This window comes from Eublepharis macularius, chromosome 2, assembly GCF_028583425.1.
Source record: "Eublepharis macularius isolate TG4126 chromosome 2, MPM_Emac_v1.0, whole genome shotgun sequence".
In the NCBI taxonomy this organism is placed as follows: Eukaryota; Metazoa; Chordata; class Lepidosauria; order Squamata; family Eublepharidae; genus Eublepharis; species Eublepharis macularius.
The window spans coordinates 235,203,014-235,222,151 of NC_072791.1; the positions used below are offsets into that span (position 1 = coordinate 235,203,014).

Genomic DNA, 19,138 nt, shown 5'->3' on the forward strand with positions numbered 1-19,138 from the left:
CAAATATGGGGAAAAAACCAATGGCCCATGAACTGAAAATGCTCAGTCTATATACCAATTCCAAAAAAGGGGGATGCCAACGAGTGCAGCAACTATTGGGCTATTACAAAAGCAGGATTAGAGCTGAATATCAAGAAGACAAAAGGATGACTACTGAGAACATAATTTCAAAGTTGACAATGAGAAAACTGAAATTGTTCAATATTTTCTATTCCTTGGCTCAATCATCAACAAACAGGGAGACTTGAAACAACTACTGATGAAGGTTAAAGGAGAAAGCGTCAAAGCAGGATTACATCTGAACATCAAGAAGACAAAAGTATGACTACTGAGGAGTTACATAATTTCAAAGTTGACAATGAGGAAATTGAAATTATCCAAGATTTTCTATTCCTTGGCTCAATCAACAAACAGAGAGACAGCAACGATGAAAACAGAAGGAGATTGAAACTTGGAAGAGCAGCTGTGAGGGAGCTAAACATGATCCTTAAAGATAAAAATGTCTCTCTGGGGACCAAGATCAAGATAATCCAAAAATGGTATTCCCCATTATGATGTATGGATGTGAAAGTTGGACAGTGAAGAAAACTGAAAGGAAGAAAATTGATTCATGGTGTTGGAGCAGAGGTTTGTAGATGCCTTGGATGGCCAAAAAGACAAATAAGTGGGTACTAGATCAAATAAAGTCTGAATTCTCCCTAGAAGCTAAAATGATAAAACTAAGGCTATTGTACTTGGTCTCATTATGAGAAGACAAGATTCTCTGGAAAAGTCAATAATGATAGGAAAAGCAGAAGGCAGCAGGAAAAGAGGAAGATCTAAAACGAGATGGATTGACTCAATAAAAGAAGCCACGTCCTCCAGTTTGCAGGATCTGAGCAAGTCTGTTAATAATAGGATGTTTTGGAGGTCTCTCATTCACAGGATTGCCAGGGGCGACTTGCTGGCACATAACACACAACACATGTTTTCTCTTGAATTATTTGAAGAGGAGACAAGGGATCTCAGCTTCTGAGAAGATCCTGAAATATTAGCTCTGGGAAAATCAAAAGTAGTGCTTTAGATGCTTTAGTAGATGCTTTAGGCTGATCCTGCCCTGGGCAGGGGGTTGGACTAGATGGTCTGTATGGCCCCTTCCAACTCTATGATTCTATGATTCTAGTGTAGATCTCTCACGTGCTGCTCTAACCTTTTTGGGAGGATCACACAATGTGAAAAAGGTGCTGCAGTTGGCTTTGTGGACTCTGGCATCTTCTCCAACCACAGTTTCTGGTACAAACTCTTCCTGCCAACAGTGAACCTTCGTCATACCAACACGATTGAGCTTCTCTTGTCCCTAGAAGCGATGTGAAGTGTTGCTTAGAATGAATTCCATCTTTCATTTCCCGCAGACTTCTCACCATGTACTTGTTGACATCTATTTGTGATGCAGCTACCCTGAACAGTCAGCGCATCGCGGGACGATCAGCAGCCTCATCAGCAGTTGGAGGGAGGCAGGATTCCAGCCACATCCAGCTTACAGCATTTTATGTACATCCAGATACAGTCATGGACATAAATCTCTCAAAACTTACAGTTTTGTGCTTTCTCTTCCTATTGCTTGCCACGTTCAGTATCCATCTCAGTTATCCCAGGTTTATAAAGATATAATTAAGAACAGGATTTATTTCAGCATTTCAAACTCAGAAATGCTCATGGAAACAACATGTGATTTGCAATTAGACATAGTCATTTCTGCAATTAGGCTTGGATTCACAGATCAACAATTTACTAAGATAATCACAATGTTACAGAGGGAAAACAGAAAATTAGTTTCCATCAATAGCCCATGGTTTATATGTCCCAGGTTCATCCTTGGGAATCTAAAAAAGAGAGAGAGAGAGGGAGAAATTTTTTTTGAAGTGTGAATTCATATTATAAACTGTTGAAAATCCAAAACACACAAGAGAACTAATCTGGACTTCCCCATGGTTTCATCTAGCTTGACTTTAGGAGAACTAACAAGTCAAACCTGCAGCCTACTCTCCCACATATCTGTGGTAAGCTCCGGGAACTATCTGGTTTTGCACAGTATTTGTAGACTCGGTGGATGGAGGCTAGCAGCAGGGGGAGAGAGTTCGCTGGGGAGCAGCATACAATTCTGGGCTCTTACTGCCTTCTAGAAGGCAATTTATGTTTGTGGCATTCCAACTGGAAAGGAGGGGATAGATTTACTTTGACTAGCATTGTTACTGGAATCATATTGTGGTGGTAGAAAGTGCTGTCAAGTCATAGCTGACTTATGGTGACCCTTGCTGGGGTTTTCAAGGCAAGAGACTAACAGAGATGGTTTGCCGTTACCTGCCTTTGCAACCCTGGTCTCCCCTCCAATTACTAACCAAGGCCAACCCGGCTTAGCTTCTGGGATCTGATGAAATCTGGTTTGCCTATGCTATTCAGGTCAGTGCATTATTATTGTAGCGCTGTATTTTTCAAGCTGAAAACTGAAGTCTGATTTCTATCCTCCTCTATTACTCCTCCTTAGGGCTGCCAAACATTTGAGCCTGGCAACCAGTGGGAGCATTAGGGGTAGAGACATGGTGGGGGTCAGCAGTCTGCATGTGACGACATCACTTCTGGGAAAAACCTGAAAGTGACCAGGGGTGGTTCTAGGAATTGCCAGAAACACTATGGAAGTGACATGATGGGGCACATGGTGCCAGAGACTTTGAGAAAACGTCCTCCCACTTTAAGTGGCAGTATGGAAGGGGAGCTCCCACCCCAGCTGGGACGATGGGAACTCTGTTCCTTCTCTATGCAAGAGGATTGCATTAGGAGAACTTGGCCTGGAGGAGCTGGACTTAGGCTGCCACCCAGCTGTTTTCAAATGAGAACTAATTGCTACTTGAAGTCACTGAGACCGTTTATTTTGCAAGTTTCTGGCTGCTGTTACAACTATGTGTTTAACTATCTTCCTTGTGCTGTTCTGTATTTTGGAGGGTTGTTGTTATTTAAAAAATACCCATATTTAACTAAAATTTGTCTTGCAAGCTGTGTTCCAAAGTAAGCCCATAAAATGTACAAGGAAAGAGGCCGTATCTGCTCTGAGTGATTCTGGGCATGGCCACATCCATTCCTTGCCTTTTGTTGTCTATGTCTTGCTCCTCTATGAAAAATGTCCTAGTACAGATACTGATATAGAAAGAGATAAACAGGGATAAAAATTCCAGAAGGAAAGTTTTGTTTGTTGAGCAGATCCTTGCTGGGCAGACCTTTTATGAAGAAGGTAAATTAAAAAAAATAAACAGCAGGGGGCCATGAAATGCAGGTGCTGGGTAGAAAGGGCAGGAGAGGGGATACTTAGGAAGCGCTTACCATCTCTGTGAAATGATCGGCACACGCCATGCGAATACGCGCTACGTTCAGTGGACTGTCCAGTGTAAAAACGCCATTCAGTCCTCTTTGCTTCCGGGCAGCAGCCACGGCATCCTTGATAGCGAAAAACACGGAGGATGCCAGGAATAGGCCAGCTTCTCCCATACTCTGCAAGCAAGACAGAAAGCAGGCCAATATAAAGCTTGAGAAGTGGGATTAGAAATTTTAAAAATTGGTGGCTGCTAAATAGTACTATTTAAGTCCAATTGAGGGTCCAGCAAATCTTAAATATCTGGTATTTTGAATATGGTACTTTTCTTTGGAGTGGCAGCTAGCTTCAAGATGTAAACTAATTAAAGACCATGAATCAGTCCCTCTTGCAATCTGAAATAAAGATGGGGGGCGATTTGCCTCTGTTCAAAGAGCTACTTTTGTACTCCTTAGAGCTCCTGAATCCCCTTTGCAGCTGAGGACTACAGTATTGTCTTTCTCATAGCCTGATTGCCAACAGAAAGGACTTTTTGTTCACAAACCATAATATGGGATGTAATACCACGGAGCAATCGAAGACGCAAGGTTGTGCCTGTTTGGTTTGGAGGCTTGAGTGCAAGCACAATGTCCTGTGTACCACTGCATCACTACTGGGGGAAACCTGGGAAGGATGTGTGATAGCTTCAGGAATCTCTGGCGGCTCAAGGATTTTACATACATAGTGGAACAGACAGCACTTCTAAAAAAACATGAGGTACAACTGCAGAAATTCTGGACTGTCAGGCCAGAGTGGATTTCCATTCTTTTTTGGTCCCAGATACAAATCTCACCTCTTTGTGCACATGCACATTATGAAAACATTAAAGAGAACTGGCAATTCTCCCCCCCCCCCCCCCACTCTTTATACAGGGAACGGCTTTAAAAATTTCCTTGATTTCTAGCGATATCACTGAGTTTAGCACAATTCCTTACTTAATAAGATTAATTAGGAATCAAATTAACGCTGTCATTGTGTAATCAGGGAGGGGCCATGGCTCAGTGGAAGAGCCTCTGCTTGGCAAGCATTCGCTCCCAAGTTCAATCCCTGGCATCTCCAGCTAAAAGGACCAGGTCGGAGGTGATGGGAAAGACCCCTGCTCAGACCCTGCAGAGCCCTTGCCAGTCTGAGCAGACAAATGCTGACCGTGATGGACGGGGGGTCTGAAGCAGCGTCACGTGTGCTCACGTGCCTTTGATACATTCAGTGCAATGATGACAGAACAATATGAAATTTACTTTAACTAATATGTTATTTGCAATCTATTTTTTTTTACCTTGGAGGAATAGATTGCAATGGGGTTTCTTGTGTTTGGCAGCAAGTAGATTCTAAACTGTTCTGGGACATCACAAACCGCAGGAATTTTATACGTGTCTGGACCCAGCGTGTACTGCTGCCCTTCCGGGGAGAATTTGATTTCTTCTTGAGTATAAAGGCCAAGTCCCTGCATGAAGCCACCTTCAACCTGAGGAGAAAAAACACATAACATCTGTTGGTTTATTTGAAGTATTAAATCTGTTAGAAAATGAAACTTTTGGATTCATAATTTACTCCCATTGCATTGTGCTAAACCAGGCTTTATAGCTAAATGTAAGGCTAATGTAGTCTTCCTGTACTGGGAACGTACATTATTGCTTAGGGCTGCCAAATCTGGGTTTGGAAATTCCCTCCTGGGAATTCGGATGTGGGTCCTGGGGAGGACGGGGTTGGGAAGGAGAGGGGCCCCAACGGGGCAGAATGCCACAGAGTCCCCCCTCCAAAGCAGCCTTGTTCTCCAAGGGAACTGATTGGACAGCCTGGAGATCAGCTGTCATTTCAGGAGATCACCAGCTCCCACCTGGAGGCTGGGGTCTTCCCCGCTGAGCTCCCTCCCTTCCCCAAGCTCTGCCCTCAAATCTCCAGGCATTTCCCAAGCTGGAGTTAGCAACCCTATCACCGGGGCTCATTTGGGGCAGGAAATACCAGGGGAGCAACCCTAACCACATCTACTCAGCAGCGAGCCTCGTTTTATTCAGAGGGGCTTACTTCCAGAAACGCGTACGTAGGATTTAGGCGTCCAAGTTGCTCACTGGTGCTGGGCAGTCTCCCGGGGGTCTGCCCCATTGCCTGCTGACTGCTGGTGACTGGCACTACTCTGGGGCCAATTTTGGCCCCAAACGGGCCAGAATTAGCCTCACACAAAGCAGAGGAGCACACCCATGGCCAGTGTGATGACATCACTTCCCAGCAGTGATGCCCAGGCCAGATCTGAGAAGCTAAGCAGGATCGATCTTGGTTAGTAATTGGAGGGGAGACCTCCAAGGAAGCCCAGGGTTGCAGAGGCAGGCGATGGCAAACCACCTCTGTTAGCCTCTTGCTTTGAAAACCCCAGCAGGGGTCGCCGTAAGTTAGCAGTCACTTGATGGCACTTTCCACTGCCACTCTAACTCTAAACATGTTTGCTTCACCGTGAACCATTATTCTTTCCTTTTCTTTTACATTTCTTAAAAAGTTTGTATTTGAAAGTAAAGAAAAACAATAAACAACAAAGACCATAAACAATGGATAAAATAATATAACAGTACCCAAAAACAGTCAACACAGAATATTTAACAGCCTACTATACTACAAAACTATTTCTCCTCTCCCTTTACTTACATACACTCAACATTTATAATCAAAGTTTTAAAACATTAATTTCACAGTAGGTCTACTTTAATAATAGCTATTCTTAATTTTTCTTAATTTTCAGCTATGTAATCAAAAGAGTCCATTTTTTCTCAAATTCTAAGATTCGTCTGTAAGGCCATAAGACACATATTCATGCAATTTGTTCATCCACTCAGTCACATCTGGGCAAGATTCTGTCTGCATAGACTACTCTCGCTGCTGTCACCATATATTCAAAAGTTCGCTGTGCATTTTTATATTACTAGGTAAAATAGTTAATAACATATTTTGGGGATTCAGCTCAAAGCAAAACTTTAATCTCTTTTACATCTCTTCATGTATTTTTGTCTAATATTTTCATGTCTTCTTACATGTCCACCACATATAATAGAACGTTGCACCTGTATATTGACATTTCCAACACAATGGTAAAACTTTTCTGTTCATGTTACTTTCACTGCATTCATATTTACTTAAAAAGCAACATATGAATAGCAAAAAACAAATTATCTTCAGAGTTTTACAGATCAGACTGAGTCAGGAAATTCTGACCCCTCAGTCAGTAGCAGCAAAGCCATCCATTGTATGAGCTCTCAGTTGAGGTTCTTAAGTAATTGCTCTAAGAACAAAAAGCGCATTCAGTACATCTTTTTGATCAGAAAGCCCATGAGGCGAGGCTCTAGGGTGGGGGGAAAGCATGGTAAACATATTAAAGTAAATAAAAAAAGATCAGACCATGATATTCAAATATCAAAGTGAAAAGTCTGGTACAAACCTGTCCTATATCGATTCCTGGATTGATGCTATAGCAGGCATCCATGACAATGTCTGTTCGAAGATTCTGTTAGACAAATAAGCTCATAGTTGTAAGCACGTTTTATAAACAGGGAAAATTTAAAGACAACCACCATCCTAACCCAAAACATAGTCATCATACCCGCAGGATCTGAAAGTTGAGTATCAGCCAACAGGAACAATCCTTATTAAAAATTAGATCCGACATAGTTGTGACATAGTGTCGCCCAGGCTGTAACTGGAAGAATCCTTTCCCAAAGCAAGTCCTGAGGATCATCGCAACTTCTCGCAGGCCACATTACAGTGCAGCTCATGGCCAACCTGTGCTCTGTCCAGGCCAGAAACATGGCTATAGTGTCACGTACAGGCCAGATATGCTGTGCTAAAGGACACGGCCCACAGAAAGCTCTGGACCTGTAGTGTAAAGCCTGTGGGCCTCTTGTGCACAAGTGTGTTTTGCCCTGACTCTCTGGACTTACAGCTACAGATGATTCCCATCTTGCGTGGACCGCTGTCAAGATTTTCTAATATCCATATGGTGTGGTATGGATGACATTCACAGGGTGACAGTGTGTGGTGACAGAAAGGTCCACAGACCAAGAAATAGTTCGTATCCAATCAGGGTGAAGAAGAAGGGGGAGGCCACTGAACCACATTCGCCTTTGCAGCAAAGAGGAGAGAAAGCGCCAAAGTTGCTGCTGCCCACTGGGGGCCTGAAATTCTCCAGGAATTACAGCTTATTTCCAGACTGCAAAGATCAGTTCCCCTGGAGAAAATGGCAGCTTTGGTGGGTGGACTCTTTGGCATCACATCCCTGCTGAGCCTGCCCCCCAAATACTCTGCCCTCCGCAGGCTCTACTCCCAAATCTCCAGGAATTTCCCAACCTGGATTGGGCAACCCTAGGAAGCTCTCATCGTTTACCTTATGATCCCCGGTCAGGCAGTCAATCTCAACTTCGGAGCAACCAGCACCAAAAACAAAGTACGGTAAAGCATGGCCTTCGCCTGTCTCCCAGTCCATATTGGTGACATATCCTCTGATGGGGGAAAAAAAGCTCTTTAAATATTTGGAGATCACTTTTATTTTTAAAAATTCTTCTTATTTGCTGTTCTAGCATACACTGGGAAACAGAAAGGAAACCAGTTGGATCACGGAGAGCCCAGTTGTCATCAGGGCCCCTTTTTGTTGTTCTCCTGGCTGTTGCTGGAGAAACACCAGACCTGCCTCATCTTCTGGACCGGCCACACAGCAGTTGTGATGCTTGGTGCACCCCCTGCATCCAGTGCTGAGCTTCAGTGCTACACTCTCTGCCTCTTTCACGCTGACTATGAACTTCCCACCAAATCCCATTTTCTAAGCCTCGGCGTCTCTGCTGTGCCGTCCAGCGCAATCGTCACCCTCCCAGATATCTGGTCCAGCTGGTTTGAGTCCCACACTGACTCCCATTTGCTAATTCTAAAGCCATAATTTCCCCAATAGCACAAATAATGAGTGGGCGAGGAAAGCAGTATGGAAAAGATAAACATACTTAGTTAAAGATACTTGAAATACTTAGTTAACAAAACAGAGTTACACTTTCCGTATCTGTTGTTCATTGACGTCTTCTGTGCAGGCACACATGGGACTGCTCATGCGCAGGCCTGCCGACTGGCAAGGTTCTAAGCTAAAGATCCACTAGGGGGCGCCGTCCTCTCCAGTGCGCATGCACGACGTTTCCCGCCAAGCATGCCTCCAGAGGCGGCACCCCCTCACCCTCAGTTCTCCTGAGACGCCAGCCCAAGGTAAGTAAGAGATAGGCACAGCGGGGCAGGAGAGAGGGAACGCGTGCCTGCACAGAAGATGTCAATGAACAACAGTTACAGTAAGTGCAACTCATTGTCCGTTTTCATTGTCTGTCTTCTGGTGCAGTCCCACATGGGAGGTTAACAAGCTCTTACCGCGGTGGTGGGTGTGCCGTCACTGGAATAACGTATGTAGTACAGCCTGTCCAACAGCTGACTCTTTCCTTTCCCTCGCATCTAGGGCGTAAGGCTTGGCGAACGTATCTGAAGAGGACCATGAAGCCGCCTTGCCTACCTCGCGGATGGGTACTCCTCTCATCCAGGCCGCTGACGATGCCTGATGCAGGCTTCATAGAAGGCAGACGGCCTGTTTCCAAATGTAACGGGCTGTTCTGGTCCTAGTCGGAACTGCTTCTGCTGAGCAGGGGGCTCTTTGGCCACTGGGGCATTCTGTGTCTGGCGTGATCTATGGCTTGACCTTCTGCGTTGGTACTGCCCCTGTTGGGGTTGAGACTGTCGAAACTAGGACTAGCTAGGATACAGTTGGTACTGATGCTTATTAGCCTTGTACGGTTGAGAACGATAGGAGTACCGCTGAACGGGTTGTTTTGGAGGGAGCATGCCATAAGAACAGGCAGTCTGTCTGTCCTTCCTCTTTTGTGGTAAGTAGTCTGGCTGATGTGACCACAGAACTTGTCCCAGTATCGATTTGCTGTTTAGACAGCTTGAGTGCCTCCTCTGAGATCACCTTGGCTAGAACCTTCTGATCCGCAGGGAGCTTTTCCAGGAATGTGGACATCCTGTTCCACAGGAATGCTTGGTAGGCTCCTATGAGCCAATGATTTGCAATTTTGATGCTGAGGGCTGACGAGGCATAGAGTTTTCTGCCCAGAGCGTCCAACTTTCTACTTTTCTTGTCTGCGGGGGCTGCGTGAGAGTCCTGTCTGCCTCGTCTGCATTTCTTCTGTTACCAGAACTGCTATTTTATGGGGAAATTAGCTAGCAGTCTGGGACTAAATTTAGCACGGACCTTAACCTCTGTATACCAGGGTCCACTTCCAATGCAGCAAGAAAAAGGAGGCGATTGCTTCAAATAAAATGTTGTTTTAATGCAATAATGTTGCATGTGTCAGGGCTTGTCACTGCCGCTGCTGGGCAGGGCCCCAGCTGGGCCAGCCCTGACATCAGAGGGGCACCAGGGATGCTGCAGGACCCTGCTCTGTGGAAGGAGGGGCGGTATACATCACCCAGACTCCCTCTCAGTCCACTCACTGGCCTGCTCAACCTGGCCTGCTTACCCTCTGCGTCCTCCATCATCTCCTCCTCCCAGAACTCTCCTCCAAGCCTCCACTCTCACTCTGCTCTCACTCCACACCATCACTCCTTCCTCAAACCCACCACCTCAGAGCTCGTCCTAGCCACCTTATATAAGGCTTCCTTTCCCCACCCCGCCCTCCTTCCAGTCTTGTTCCCTCTCCTGACTTGGCCCAGCTGTGCCTCCCCTCAGGTGTTTCCCTCCTACCACTAATCCCTTCTTGGCTTCCTTGCCTTGCTGGCAGGGTGGGGCTGAGTGTGAGCCATCCCCAGCTGAGGTCTCCTTGGCCTTGCTCATGAGGAGCTGCCCCAGTAGGCCTTTGAACTGCTGAGCTTCCTTGGCCTTGCTCACGAGGAATCGCTCTGGCCAGCTTCTGGGCTGCCTGCTCATTGATGCTGGGCGGGGCTGCCCATCTCCTCCCCCAGAATGCCTGTGGCAGCTCCACCTGGAGGGGCTTAGCTCCTAGCCCCTCCTGAGCCAGGCTGCTGTCCTCTTGCCGGGGTGTGGCTCTGGGCTGTAGTGGCTGCTTCTCCTCCTTGGCTGGTAAGGGCTCTGCTTGGGCTGCGGCTGGGTCCCTATTCCCCCTGCCTTGGCCCTTTTCCTCTAGCCTGCTTAGCCCCCTCTCTTCCCCCTGGAGGGTGGGACTAGCTGGCTTCTCCCTGCTCCCTCCAGCCCTCTGAGGCTTTGGCCTTTCGCCCCTTCCCCCTGGAGTAGGAAGGTTCTGGCTCTGTTTGCCAGACAGAGCGGTTGAACTGCTGTCTCCCGGCTGCCCCCTGCCGCTGCCTGTCAGCAAGTCCGGGGGCTGGGCTGCTGACCCCGGACAGCATGTACCTATACTAATACACATTCAATCAAGGACACTCAAGTACTAAGAAAATAGAGCAAGGAAAAGAATAGAGCCAGTTGCACAAGCAGGTTTCCACTTGAGTACGATGGGACTGGTAGCAATAATACGAACCTGTCACGGTGAGAAGATAGAGGTCAGCAGCCAGCGTGGAGTAGTCTAATGGCCTGCACTAGACTAGCAGAGAGATAAGTAAGGGTGTGGATAGGAACGGCGCGCCTCGAGGCAGGAGAAGTCTGCTTAAATACCCCAAAAGGGGCTTTGAAGCGTGAGTGTTCCTAGTGGCTCTCAGGTGTAAAAACAAAAGGTTTTTATTGTTCCTATCTCTAAGACTAATGGGCCACTTTAGGGTCAGGATGCCTGATAGTAACACCTCGGGGGGGGGGGGAGCAAGAAAGGAGGAAAGGGGATGCCGGGCTGATTGGATTTTTCCAGGAAGCAGGAGCTGTCCTGCTGGGATCTTCTCCTGGGATGTCACGGCTACATGGTCCTGGTGTCATTAAGTGTGTTTGGATTGCCGGCACTTAATGTCCATTGCCGGGGCGGCCTCCCTTGATATGCAGAGCAGGGCAAGGCTGGGTGCCGCGGACGTGCTCTGTGCCGGTTCACGAAATGGATTCTTGGCTGTAAACTGTTTCTGCTGCTGGGGGCGTGGCTTCTCTCTGGGCACTCCTTGTGGGCTAGTTGGCAGGCTGCCTGGTGGCTGGGAAGACTCAGTGACCGTCTTTCAAGGGCTAGCCGCGGGGACCGACCAGGGGGTGGCCGGCTGGGCCCGGGAAGTGCCTTTCTGGCAGGCACTGGGTCGCTGGCAAGGTGATACTGGGCCCAGGTGGAGCAGAGGTCCAGGGAAGCAGGTAAACACACCAAGCACAGTTCATGGTAAAGCAGCAAACATGACAGTGCAGTTCCACACAGAGTTCTTGGGCTGCGTGTGTAATAACAGCATGGCAAAGCACTTGGCACAGTTTCACATTCTTGATGGCAGGCAGGGGGGCCATAGGCAACACTTCCATAACCAGAGGTGACGGAGGTGGGTGATTAAATAAGAAGGAACTTACATCCTCCCTGGTCTTGTACTACCCTTCAGAGTTTTGGGCTGTCACATGGGACGATGCTGGTTTTTCACAAACAGAAGTAATAAGCGTGACAAAGTCTTCAATGACTGGAAAGGCAACGTTGGTCATGTTCCCAGAGTACAGGTACTGCAGTACCTTACCTTTCGCTTTTGAGTCCGCTGCTGAGATCTCCATCTCGAGCAACAATGCCATTCCAATCATTTGATCGGCATACAGCCGGTAATCATCTGTAGGGGAAACTTGCCCCGTCCCCATGGTAACTTCATCAGGGGAGAGGTCCGAAGCTGGGCTAAGACTTCTGCCCCTATCAGGCTCGGATGGTAAGTAGGAAAGGGGTGAATGAGGAAATTCTTCCTGCACCCCAGACCTTGATTGATCCAAGCTTCTTAAAGAGGGGGTTGCGGAACGGCTTCTATGAGCCCCCCCAGACTCGAATCCATAACTTGAGCAATGGAAGTGATGCCAGTCCTGGTATTCATGTGAGCAGCATGGGTGTCTCTCACCATAAGTTCTAGGCCATAGAGGATCTGGAGAGATCCGTTCTTCCATCTCGCTTCCCTCAGCTGAGGAGTGGAAGGAGGGAGACCTGGAAGGAAGGGATGGCGTACGAGGTCTCTCTGGCAACGCCGCCGCCATCTGAGCCTGTGGAGTTAGTTGCTTTGCTTTACTCTTAGCCTTCTTCTGAGGAGGCTCAAAGAGATTGGTGACCTTTTCGCTCCTCTCCCAGAGGAGCGCTTTTAGCCTTGCAGCTCTTTCAGTTCGAGCCTTGGGAGTGAATTTTCGGTAATGTTCACAAGTCTGGACGTTGCGTCTTTCTCCCAAACATTCTAAGCAGACAAACTGCCCGTCTGTCTTCGTCACTTTCATTGCGCAGTTAGTGCAGTGCTTAAAAAGCACTTTGTCAGACATTTTCGCTTACCTTTTTGACTTTCTCTTTCTCTGTCCTTCCTGTAAGTACCACAGAGCTACGAAGCAAGAATCTTCCTGGCTGGCGGTGAAGAAAGAACCGAGGGTGAGGGAGCGCTGCCTCTGGTGGTGTGCTTGGTGGGAAATGCCGTGCATGCACGCTGGAGAGGACAGTGCCCCCTAGTGGATTTTTAACTTAGAACCTTGCCGATTGGCAGGCCTGCGCATGCACAGTCCCACGCAGGACTGCACCAGAAAATGGACAATGACTATTTAGTTAAACAATACTTCTTTCAAATACTTATTTAACAAATGCAGGGTTGAGGGATTTAGAATTTAAGCACTCCAGGTGGTGGCCGGAGATCTCCCGGAGTTGCAGCTAATCTCCAGGCCACAGAGATCAGTTCCCCTGGGGAAAATGGCTGCTTTGGGGACCACATTGTCCTTTACACTGCCGGGATCCCTCCCCTCCCCAAACTCTTCCCTCTCCAATCTCCACTCCCCAAATCTTCAGGAATGTCCTGACCTGGACCTGGCAACCCTACTTCCCACAAACAAGAGAAGTTCCCATTTTTTCTTTTTCTCTAAAAATCAGGCATGGAGAACCTAGTTCAGAATATGAGTATGGCCTGGTGAGGGAGGGAGTGGTTAGGCATGGCATAGTCTGCGCTCATCAGCTCTCAGAAGCTCAGCAGGGTTGGTACTCGGGTGAGGGCCATCAAGGAAGACTGGGGGGGGGGGTTGCTTTGCAGAAGAAGGCAATGGGAAACCATCTCTGCTCCCCACTTTCCTCGGAAACCCCTTGATGGGGTCACCATAAACTGGTTATTATGACTTGACAGCACACAGACGCATAAATATGAAGGGAGGTTTCTTTAAATATTTACCTCAGGCTGTTTTTCTGTCCTGAAATCACCCTGGGGAGCCACTATTTGCCTCATTAAGGCAACTTATACCTGTACCAGCACCGTTGCTCCAACAGGAAATAATGGTTTCCTGAGGCCATTTCAAGTTGGGGAAACGGTTTTGGGAGAATGCTGTAAAAAACCCTGCCCTTTGTGGCCCTACATGCACCTGGTCTTTGGGGAGAAAGGAAGTCTGGGAGCTCCTGCCATGGAATTTTCAGTGTCACATGATCTGTTTGAGCCTTAAGCCACACCATCTGGACAGCACCTACGACCCCCCAAGGCAGCAATTTAGGAAATGATGAAGAATTCCTTACTTGAAGAAGCCGGTCGCTGAGAGGCTAATGCTCTCCTCAAACGCTTTTTTAATCTGCAAGAGATTGACCATGAAATGACATTTCTGGCAGAGGAATACAAATCAGTTAATGCTTAAATAAAACCGGGGGGGGGGACGCTAAAATAGAACCTTGCTCCTCTCCGCAACACAGGAAAGTTGATCTTTTGTTCTTGCTATCCACATTTGAAGTGAGGAACTATGCAATTTGAGGCAGAGCTTTTCATTCTCCTTAGGAAATGTACAAAGTCTTAAGGGCACATCTGCGCTGGAACTTACTATTCTTCTGGCTTAGTGCAACAGAGTATTACTGGGAAACGCGAGCACTCTGCTGACAGTGAACTGGGAATAATCAGGACTGTGGGGGAGGGGATCAGGCTTGTGCCTGGTTGCCCCACCCTGGGCCCTGACCCCAACACATTGACCAGGCTGCTTGGACAGGGGCTCCATGGAAGACCCAGAGGAGGCCCAGAATGGGACCAGCTGCCCGGGTCCTTCTGTCCCAGCACAGAGATTACCGAGGAATGCATGATCTGCACAGTGCTATAATCAGAGCCTGGGGGCCAAGCTACACGTGACGAATGACACTTGAACGGCAAGTGTATTTCTCCCTGTTCACTTGCCCTCCACTCAATCCACTTGCCGTTCAAGTGTCATTCGTCACTTGTAGCTTGGCCCTCAGACCCCCACTGAGAACAACTGGGGATCTTTTTCCCCTTGAAGATTCTTTTTCAGCTTTTCTACTAGAAAAATTGGAAATTTGGGGAAGCTCTGGGAAAAAAAACTTCTATGAAATATGTTTTCTTTTGGAATGAGTGAAATACATTTTATGACAAGCTGTTATTAACAAAAATGTAAAGTAATCTAGACTGTTTACGTATACTAATCTACAATATTGGTGGTAGAGAGTACCGTCAAGTCATAGCTGACTTATGGAAAACCCTGGCGGGGATTTCATGGCAAGAGACAAACAGAGATGGTTTGCCACTGCCTGCGCCTCTGCAACCTTGGCCTTGGTTGGAGGTCTCCCATCCAATTGCTAACCAAGGCTGACCCTGCTTAGCTATTGAGATCTGATGAGATCAGGCTCACCTGGGCGATCCAGGTCAGAGCAATCTACAATATTTGATAACAATAAATTTCTGTATAAACTGAAGATACATGCAGCATATTTTAAAGGAAATATTTAATGTTTAAATGTGACTCACTCTGCCCAAAATTAATATTCTATAATGTGTACAAAGACAATACACTATTGAAGAGCTGAATCAATAATATAAAATCTAACTCAACATCCAAATATGCTGTCCATCCTATTGTGCTATATGAGAGTGTTCCTGCCTGAGAAACACACCTCCATTTCTTTACTACTAAATATGTGTCTTTTTACTGCCATTAATATTTTCTGTCTTTCAGACTGAAAAATACCCCAAGACGTTGCCGTACGGTAACACAGGGAGCAGCAGTTTCCACTTCTCTCTCTCGGTGCTCCTGTGAATGCCCTTCGACTGCAGTTGACCCTTTTCCCCTTTCCACTGTCCAAAGCATGAACCAGCCAGAGAAAGATTTCTGAGGTGCTCGATCATTCCCAATTGTTTAAGAGTAAGACCTACTGCTGAGCAGCCTGTGTAAAAGCTGCTCGGGGGATGTGGCAAACATGTTTTATGGTTATTTTTAATTCTGAAATTTTGTTTTAGCGTATAGCCTGCAGGCTGTTAAGCTTGAATAAACTAAACTAAACCAAACTAAACTTTTCTCTCTCTGGCATTTTGTATATTCATAGTTTTGCTTGCAAACAAGCAAGGAAGTTAAATACCAATATGACAAACAGTTCAATTGTGAATGCTGACTAAATCGTAAATGATGCATTGCATGTTGGTAAAGCAGTACAATAAATTTTGGTTAAAGTAACTATTTCCCCCCAAGAATCTATTTTTCCATGGCCTCAACATTTCCAGAATTCTGACATCCTCTCTGTAACGTGGCTCCACCTACATAGATATTCTCTCGTGGCCCATAAGAGAGTTTCAATGGAGGTGGAGCTGCATTACATAGAGGAGGTACTTTCTGTTTTGTTGGTTTAGTGCTCTGCCTGCCAGGTTGATTCTGATCATCAGTCTAGAGAAGCAGGAATTGGTACGGGGCTATGATTGTCTATACAATCATGTGATCCAAATAGAGTGATCCAAAAAATACAAATGGTGCTTACCCAGTCTTCCCATTTGCCTTGTGGATTTTTTTTAATGACTGGCTCGAGGCGCTTCCGGAGAGTCTGGCAAGCATTCTGTTGGGACAGGTGGTAAGGGAAAACAGGATGAATTCATGACCATAATAACTCCAAGTTTGTGTTTTCTAACATTCCCTGAATAACTTCTGCAAATGTAGAAGTGCATTGCCTGTTTTCTTTGGCAGAGCCCCTGTGCCTTGAATATCAGCATGGCAGGTGGAAATTCAGCAGATGATGCTTTCTAGAGCATGTTGCTGCTAGATTCCACAAACACTTGTCGTGTCATGTGTGGCAATACTCACTGCAAAAGATCCTTAAGCTTCCCCCTAGCTATGGGAGTGGAGCTCGGTTGTGTTCACGAGTTCACGAGGGCAAAAACAGCAGAGGCCCACAGAACCAACGCCCTTGTCTGACTCAGATGAGATAATGGCCTCCTTAAAGACCATCTTCTCCCACGTGAACGTCCCCACCCACTCATCTCCAGAGGCCCCGCTTTGGTAGGGCTGCCTGCTCCCCCCCCCCTCCGGTGCAGGCGGAGATCCCCTGTCCCCAGCCTCTGCCCCCTGCTGCCTCTCACCCGGCTGGTGGGGAGAAAAGGTGTGAGAATGGGCCGAGAAACCCCACAGCACACTCCTGTGAGCTCCAGAGCGCTTCCTTGTCACGCTGTGAATGATGTTATTCCCAGTGCAATGCAGAAGCAACAGTCCATGCAAATGTGATCAATATCAGCCTTCGATCTACTGTAAGCGCCCCTGGAATCCCTCCTCAACTCCCTCCTCCCTCCCCTTTCAAGCTCAGGAGCCTGGGTGTTCCCTGAGTTTTTCTTGTGTTCTTTTCAGACTACTTTTCTGGTGGTGGGAAACTGAGAATGGGGTTGTTGGTTCCTGCTGTAATCTCTCCCGAGTCTGGGAACCTGCCTGGCCTTGAGAAGTCTGTGAATCCCACAGCCTGTTTTTCTGCTTATAGAGTTCGAGGACTGCCAGGAGGAGGGGGGGGATTAGGAGTAGCCGTGGGGAACCTGTATGTGCTTCAGGCTTGTCTGTGGCCACCGGTCCTAGCAAGGGTGGATTAAGAGCATGAAACTGGCATCTTATCAATAAAGAACGTTAACTCGTGCAGTGAAGCCTTTTGAGATTTGCCTGGCATCCTTACGTGTGTAAGGGAAGGGGGAAACTAATGCAGTAAAGACGCTAAGCTGGAATAAAAAAGCCTTGTGCAGAGAAGCCCACAGTTAACCTGCTTCAGTAGTATCCAAAATGCTTAGTAGGCTGGGGATCCTCCACCTGGCCGACGGGGGAGAAGGGCATGGGAACGGGCCTCCGGGGCACACTCCCGGCCGGGTGTGTGTGTGTGTGTGTGCAATGATGACACTCGCAGGAGTGATGTCACTGCGCCACCCCTGAGAGCACGCATGCTTTGCAGTGGGCCGATTTGGGCCCCAAGTGGGTCGAACCGGCCCATTGCAAAGTGTTTGCGTGCTCCTGCTCCCATGTGGGGATGTCACCTGGAAGTGATGTCATTGCACGGGTGCAGCGCTGCGGGTGCAAAGTGTGTGTGAGAGAAGCTTGCTGGGGCCACAAGACAGGCAAGAGCCGGGTCCCCAGCCTCCCACTGGGCTCATATGGGGACCTGGCGACCCTTAGTGCTTAGACTAAATTTTGTAGGAGGAGATAAAAGGGCTCAGAGATCTTACTTACAAAAAACTATAATAATCCAAAGTAAACATTCTAACCTGGACTGCTTTACCGTTGACTTCCGAGCCAACCGATCCTGCTGTGAGAGGTGCGTTGGGTATTGGAACGGTGCTTCTTTCGAAAAGGTGTATGTAAGACAAGGGTATCTTTAATTCATGGCTGGCAACCTTTTTGTTTAGGATACAAAAGATATTAAAGATGTACACTTCAAGAATTACCCTTTTAATTGTGGTTTGGTTGCTTCTACAGTGCACGCTTTTTGTTAAGCTGGAATTTCAGGAGGGGAAGTTTCATTTTAAGAACTCTGTCTTGGCAATTTTAGGGTTCCAGTACCTGAAAGGCATGCTCTTAAAAAAAGCCCTTGGAGTGGAGCATGCCTTCAACTCATTGTTGATTTATGACAACCCCTGCTGGGGTTTTCTTGGCAAGAGGCTAACAGAGATGGTTTGGCATTACCTGGCTCTGCAACCGTGGTCTCCCTTGGAGGTCTCCCATCCCATCCAATTACTAACCAAGACCAACCCTGCTTAGCTTCTGACAAGATTCAGATTGTCTGCGCCGAAGAATTAAATTAATAATATCATCATCATCATCACATTCCATTTATATACTGCCCTTCAGGACAACTTAATGCCCACTCAGAGCAGTTTACAAAGTGTGCTATTATTATCCTTACAACAAAACACCCTGTGAGGTGGGTGAGGCTGAGAGAGCTCTGAGAGAGCTGTGACTAGCCCTTGGCTTCAAGTGGGGAATCAAACCCGGCTCTCCAGATCAGAGTCCTGCTGCTCTTAACCACTACACCAAAATGGAAATGTTTGAAGTGCTTTTGCACCCACCCCCCCAGCACCTTTAAATATGAATCTTTAAACTTAGAAGAAGACCCCTAGCAATTGCGACCTGGGCAACCCCCTGCTATGGGCTCCTTTCTATTTCCTAAAACAAGAGGGGAAGAGGACAGCTGCAGCACGTACCTTGCTGGCTCCACAGCCACCGGCCCATTTGGTGGCAGAGCCTGCCCAGGCCCTGACGGGGCTCCACAAAGGCTTCCAAAGGCTCCCAGAGCCCGAAGAAGCCTTCTGAAAATGCCTGAGATTCTTCAAGCACCCCAAAGAACGCAGGAAAGCCCAGCAGCCACTCGCAAACAGGTGTCGGGGCCCCGGCCGGCTCTGCTGCGAGAAGGGCCAGTATGTGGCTGCCAGGCCTCTCTTTGTGGCCAGTGGCCTCCT

At 47.3% G+C, this 19,138-nt stretch overlaps 1 protein-coding gene across 1 annotated transcript in view; it reads right to left on the reverse strand.

The window, feature by feature from the left end:
- Positions 1-1,808: 1,808 nt before the first annotated feature.
- The window catches only part of LOC129323628 (aldehyde oxidase 3-like), a 98,352-nt gene continuing 81,022 nt past the window's right edge, over positions 1,809-19,138 (reverse strand). The window contains exons 28-35 of the mRNA XM_054970150.1: positions 17,948-18,076; positions 16,198-16,272; positions 13,972-14,024; positions 7,749-7,863; positions 6,807-6,872; positions 4,659-4,847; positions 3,355-3,522; positions 1,809-1,862 (exon numbers count right to left, since the gene is read on the reverse strand). Coding sequence (XP_054826125.1) covers positions 1,809-1,862; positions 3,355-3,522; positions 4,659-4,847; positions 6,807-6,872; positions 7,749-7,863; positions 13,972-14,024; positions 16,198-16,272; positions 17,948-18,076 — 849 coding nt within the window. The remainder of the gene's footprint in view (positions 1,863-3,354; positions 3,523-4,658; positions 4,848-6,806; positions 6,873-7,748; positions 7,864-13,971; positions 14,025-16,197; positions 16,273-17,947; positions 18,077-19,138) is intronic.